General features: G+C 42.9%; 1 protein-coding gene across 1 annotated transcript; it reads left to right on the plus strand.

Annotated features, from left to right (window-relative positions):
* The first annotated feature begins 1,539 nt into the window (after positions 1-1,539).
* LOC115077559 (olfactory receptor 1019-like) lies at positions 1,540-2,466 on the plus strand. The gene has a single exon (XM_029579854.1). It carries the CDS (start codon positions 1,540-1,542, stop codon positions 2,464-2,466), a length of 927 nt encoding a protein of 308 aa, XP_029435714.1.
* The last annotated feature ends 4,347 nt before the right edge of the window (positions 2,467-6,813 follow it).

The raw sequence follows: 6,813 nt of genomic DNA on the forward strand, positions 1-6,813 counted from the left end.
TACTCTCGGACCTCTGGTGCGTTGTAGAAATGGCGCCGGCGCTACCTTTGCCCTGTCATATGACAGCAGGGCAAAGGTAGCGCCGGTGCCATTTTGTTTTTTTGTCCCCTGACGTCAGGAGCGTAGGAGATCGCTCCCGGACCCCCGCTGGACCCCCAGGGACTTTTGGCCAGCTTGGGGGGGCCTCCTGACCCCCACAAGACTTGCCAAAAGTCCAGCGGGGGTCCGGGAATGACCTCCTAAACTCGAATCGTTTTGCCGTACAGCAAAATGGCACCGACCATGCCGTATGGTCGGTGCCTCCCTGAACCCATCTAATAATTTTAGATGGGTTCAGGGAGGCACTTCCATAGCTGTGACTTGGACAGGATCAAGAACCAGCATGTTTGATTTTATTCTGTTTCATTTAATTAGGAAAAAAATGCACAAAGAAAACAAAGGAAGAAAAAAAATGAAAGCAAAAAATTTAGAATAAACAAATAAAATTAAACTTCCTTTCAGGTCTTTCCCTGTCTTCCCCACCTCCTCAAACCCCTATATCCCATCCCTGGCATCCCTTTGTCACCAGCCTGAGGGCTGTCATGCCATTTTTAAAGGGAGGAGCATGATGGCAGGAGGAAGTAGGCATTGGACCTTCCCTTTGGCCCTACGAGCCCCAAGGGTAGAGTAACTGGTGTCCAGGAAATTCCACAGCCCTAGAAGTATTGTAAGGACAGGAGTGGGGGTCAAAGGATCCCAGGGAGACCCTGGCTGGGACTACTTCAACCCAATTAGGTAGGCCAAGGCCCCGGGTTGTCTTTGTGTGGTAGGAGAGGGGGATGAAGGGCATCAGGGAGGCCCTCTACTTATTTTTGATTCCCAAAAACAAAAATACCTGAAGCGTTTAGGGTATTTTTGTACAAGACAATTTTCGACTTGGATTTATAATTCATATGAAATAAATTCACATTGCTAATGTGTATTCCAACCAAATTTTGGATTTAGACTCCTTTAGGGATGCAAGACACCTACCATAATAGGAAAAATTAAAATTCATATGCTGTATTTTATAATGAAATGATGTGGGAGGGGGAAGGTCAGAAACATGCAAAATGGATGTGTTTTGTGTCTTTATTCATTCTCCAGCCTCCCTTAGAAATCAGCAATGTGAGCTCTTCTAACCTTCTGTCACTTTAGATTTCCAGGCCCATTCATTTATTAACTGTGAACTGCCTCAGCTCTTGCAAACTCTGCCCAAGATACTGATTCTGAGGACTGCGTCTTCACCAGCACCATCATTTTTACTCTGCTCTTCCTCCTCCTGGCTATGCCTCATTTGGTGGGAGGGAACATGCAAAGACTGCATAATGATACATGATTTAAAGCCAGTATCTGCTGCTTTTGATGAATTTGAGAAGAACCAAATGACTGAGTGGTTATTAACACTGGTAGTCATACACATGACTGGGACTACCTGTAAAGTGAAAAATGTATCATTCATTTAACTGCAATGCATTAATCTCTTTCTTTCTATCCTAACAGATTCTGGGCACTGAAACAATGGAAAAGGAGAATAAGACATGGAAAACAGGATTCATTATTCTGGGCTTTAATAAACATTCACATGAGGAAATCTTTATTGATGTAATAGTTTTTCCAGCCTTTTTTCTCGCTATTCTGGGAAACCTTGGGTTTTTAACCTTAATGTGGTCTGACCATCATCTCCACAAACCCATGTACTTCTTCCTCAGTAACCTGTCCTTCATAGATATCTGTAACATCACAGTCACTCCCTCAACAATGCTTCAAAGTCTCATAAATGGGAAAACATTAATTTCCTTCTCTCTATGTATGACACAGCTTTACTGTTTTACAATATTAACAAGTACTGAATTCTACCTTCTCACTGCCATGGCCTATGATCGCTATGTGGCAATCTGCAACCCCTTGCGATACCCACTCATGATGAATAAAAGGATCTGCATCATACTGGTGGCTGCTTCTTGGCTAGGTGGTGGTCTGAGTGAAGTTCCTCCAATAGTTTTGATATCTCAGTTCTCCTATTGTGGCTCCAATGAGATTAACCATTTCTTCTGTGACCCCAATGCACTGATAAAATTATCCTGCAGTGATACTCAGAACTATGAAATACTATTACTTTCTGAAGGAATATTTGTGGCTTTTATCCCATTTCTTCTAACTCTGTCATCCTACATCTTTATCATTGTAGCCATCCTGAAAATTCACTCTTCTGATGGGCGAAGCAAAACCTTCTCCACTTGCTTCTCCCATCTTACAGTGGTTCTTCTATTCTATGGGTCAATTACATGTGTCTACTTGAGGCTAAGTTCAATGCAATCCCCAGAGCAAGACAAAATGTTTGCCCTCCTCTACACAGTTCTCATCCCCATGCTAAACCCCATGATTTATAGTCTGAGAAATCGAGAATTAAAAAATGCCTTCCAAAAATTAATCAATAGAAAATAATATGACAGGAAAAATATGAAATTCTGCACTATGCTGGTGTTTCTTAGTTATTTCAATGAAGTGTAATTTACTGTAAAAATTAAGAAAAACTGCTAAACTATTAATCAAATCCAAGCTTGATTTTTCTTCATTTGGGTTGTTGATTGCTTGCTTATTTATTTAAGGGTGAATTTTAAAAGCCCTACGCATGGCCAATCCAGGAGATATGAGTGTGACTGGGAGGCTTATGGGGGCGCATGGATTTTAAGATACCCGCAGCTACGCACTTATCTCCCTGTATGCGAATACTGAAGGTTTTGTGAAAAAAGGGTGGGTCTGGGCAGGGCATGGGCGGGCCGGGACAGCACCAGCGTCACGCAGAAGCATGCACCGGGATTGGACACCTGCGTAACTCGTGCCGTATTGCAAAATGGCGCCGGCCATACTGGCCGGCGCCATTTTGCAATACGGCACGAGTGCAGGAGGTCGTTCCTGGACCCCCGCTGGACTTTTGGCAAGTCTTGTGGGGGTCAGGAGGCCCCCCCAAGCTGGCCAAAAGTCCCTGGAGGTCCAGCAGGGGTCCGGGAGTGATCTCCTGTGCTCGTGATGTCGGGGGACAGGAACCAAAATGGCACCGGCGCTACCTTTGCCCTGTCATTTCTATTAACGCAGCCGTGGCCCGAGAGTGGAAGATCACACCGGGACCCCCCCATTGGACCCCAGGTAATTTTAAAACATTTTGGGGGGGTTCGGGAGGGTGGGGGATTTATTTTAAAGGGTCGGGGTGGGTTTTAGGGTTGTTTTAGTGTGCCGGTTTTCCCGCCCTCCCCCGATTTACAATTTAAATGATTTAAAAAAAACAAAACAAAACCGCAACGATCAGATTCCCTCCCCCCCCAGCCAAAATTGATCGTTAAGATGATCGATCACATGATTCACATCTCTAGTGGCCAATGTAACACCAACATTTAAAAAGGGTTCCAGAGGTGATCCAGAAAACTATAGACTAGTGAGCCTGACTTCAGTGCCAGGAAAAAATATGGAAACTATTCTAAAGATCAAAATCACAGAGCATATAGAAAGACTTGGTTTACTGGAACACAGTCAACATGGATTTACCCAAGGGAAGTCTTGCCTCACAAATCTGCTTCATTATTTTGAAAGGGTTAATAAACATGTGGATAAAGATGAACCAGTAGATATAGTGCATTTCGATTTTCAGAAGGCTTTTGACAAAGTCCCTCATGAGAGACTTAAAAAAAAACCTAAAAAGTCATGGAATAGGAGGAAATGTCCTTTTGTGGATTACAAACTGGTTAAAAGACAGGAGAGAGTATGATTAAATGGTCAATTTTCTCAGTGGAAAAGGGTAAACAGTGGAATGCCTCAGGGATCTGAACTTGGACAGCTGTTGTTCAGTATATTTATAAATGATCTGGAAAGGAAAACGATAAGTGAGGTTATAAAATTTGCAGATGATACAAAATTATTCAGAGTAGTTAAATAACAAGCGGATTGCGAGACAGGAAGATTGGGCATCCAAATGGCAGATGAAAATTTAATGTGGACAAGTGCAAAGTGTTGCATATAGAGAAAATAGCCCTTGCAGTAGTTACAACAATGTAAGTACCATATTAGGAGCTACCTCCCAAGAAAAGATCTAGGCATCATAGTAGATAATACTTTGAAATCATCAGCTCAGTGTGCTGCAGCAGTCAAAAAAGCAAACAGAATGTTAGAAATTATTAAGGACAGGATGGTTAACAAAACAGAAAATGCCATAATACCTCTGTATCATTCCATGTGAGACCACACCTTGAATATTGTGTACAATTCTGGTAGCTGCATCTCAAAAAAGATATAGATGCGATGGAGAAGGTACAGAGAAGGCAACCAAATGATTAAAGGGGATGGAACAGCTCTACTATGAGGAAAGGCTGAAGAGGTTAGGGCTGTCCAGCTTGGAGAAGAGATGGCTGAGTGGGGATATGATAGAGGTCTTTAAAATCATGAGATGTCTTTAACGAGTAGATGTGAATTGGTTATTTACACTTTTGGATAATAGAAGGACTAGGGTGCACTCCATGATGATAGCAAGTAGCACATTTAAGACTAATTGGAAAAAATTATTTTTCATTCAATGACAGAGGCCTCGATCCCACACCCGGACCGCCCCTGGACTGCTGCCCCTTTTTCAAAGCCCCGGGACATACGTGCATCCCGGGGCTTGCGCGCATCGCCGAGCCTATGCAAAATAGGCTCGGCGCATGCAGGAGCAGGTTTTTCGGGGTTACGTACATAACACTTTGAAAATCTTGCCCCAGAGAGCGGAAATAACCAGTAAGAAATAGGAGGTGATAATCCCCTTATATGTGTCATTGGTGAGCCCTCATCTGGAGTATTGTGTTCAGTTCTGGAGACCAAAACTCAAAAGGGACTGAGACAGGATGGAGGCGGCCAAGAGAAGGGCAACAGAGTGTTAGGGGATCTCTATCATTTGACTTGTGAGTAAAGATTGAATATCTTAAATATGTATATCCTGGAAGAGAGGAGGTACGGGGGGGGGGGGGGGATATGATATAGACCTTTAGATACTTGAAATGTTTTAATGATGCACAATTGATAAACCTTTTTCTTTTGAAAGAAATCAATAGAACTAGGGGGCAGTAATGAAACTCCAGGGAGGACAACTCACAACCAACATCAGGAAATATTTATTCATAGTGGATGCCTGGAAAGCCCTTCCAGAGGAGGTGGTGATGATTAAATCAGTGAAAGATTTAAAAAGGGCATGGGATAAACACTGTGGAACCCTAAAAGTTAGAGGATGGAAATGAAGAAAAGAGTGCATGGGGGCAACTTGCTGGTGTGGCTGTTACTACCCTTAACCAATAAGCCTGATACTTCTGATGCAACTCCAACATTGTTCTCTGCTTCAACAGCAGGGAGAAAGGAGGAAAAGAGGAATTAGATACAAGATAGAAATGAAGAATAGAGTGCATGGGGGTAACTTGCTGGTGTGGCGGTTACTGCCCTTAACCAATGGGCCTTCAAGCTGTTGATGCAAATCAATCATTGCTCTCTGCTTCAGTGGCAAGAGATGAGGGGGAAGTCGACTCAAACAGAAACCAACCATGCCCTTGGCTTGATGGTCTGGGAAGCTGGTAAATATGGGGGTGAATTGTTTGGCATTGCAGATACTACCATAAGCTTGCTGGGCAGACTGGATAGAACATTTGGTCCTTTTCTGCCATTATATCTATGTTTTTATCTATGTAAATGCACTTTACTATTGCAAGTGGGCTTTTGAAAATTGCTATAGTATTGCCATTGATTTGTCCATAGGCTATGCATGTGGAAGTACATTTTCGGCCGAATTTTAAAACCCCGGCGCATGTAAATCCAAGGGTTTATGTGATTGGCCAGTCCTTACGTGCACCAAGCCTATTTACAAATGGGCCCGGTCAAGTGTATAAACCCCAGGGTGTGAATAAGTGCCGGGGCCTGAAGGGGAGGGTGGAGTGGGGCAGGCAGTGACAGCGCCATTCCTCACCTTGCCGGCACAAGAAAGTTACTTCAGATTGGGCCCTGAAGTAACTTGTAAAATACAAGGGTTAAAAAAAAAAAGGGTTTTAGAGGGTGGGGAGGAGAGGGGAAGAGGGTAGGAAAGTTTCCTCCCAGTCCATTCCTACATTGTAGTACACTGGGAGAAAACTGGGGGAGCCCTGATCTCGTTGCCACACAAATTAGCTTATTTCTACCTCCTTTGTGCGTGTCACCTGGGATTTTATAATATGCGCACACCAGCACACACATGTTATAAAATCGTGCACACATGGACGTGTGCATGTATTTTTTTAAATCTAGTCCTAAATGCGTGTAAATGGCTTTTGAAAACTGCCATGAAGTATGTTACATTTACACACATAATTACGTCCTTAAACAGGTAACTTTCATAGGAGTTACATGTCTAAATGTAACATACTATCATGGCAGTTTTCAAAAGCCATTTACACACGTAAAGTGTGCTTACACCTGTATAACCTATGAACAATTCAATGGCATTTATTAGAGCAATTTTTTAAAGCCCACTTACAATAGTAAAGTGCATTTACATTTGTTAAACCCAATTTTACACATGTAAATCCTTTTGAAAATTATCCCCATAAAGGTGACTGCTAAACCTAGGATATATGTGCAAGTCGTGCTGGTGATAACCGTGAGGATTTAAAGAAGCACCTGAGAATGCATGTATCTCCCAATATGCACACAAATAAAAAAATTTAAAAAGGGCCATGCTGCTGGCATGGTCTGGGCGGGGCATGGGCATTCCAGGAAGCTGACATGAAATGTGCACGTATTCATGCA

Source organism: Rhinatrema bivittatum, chromosome 16, assembly GCF_901001135.1.
Source record: "Rhinatrema bivittatum chromosome 16, aRhiBiv1.1, whole genome shotgun sequence".
Classification (NCBI taxonomy): Eukaryota; Metazoa; Chordata; class Amphibia; order Gymnophiona; family Rhinatrematidae; genus Rhinatrema; species Rhinatrema bivittatum.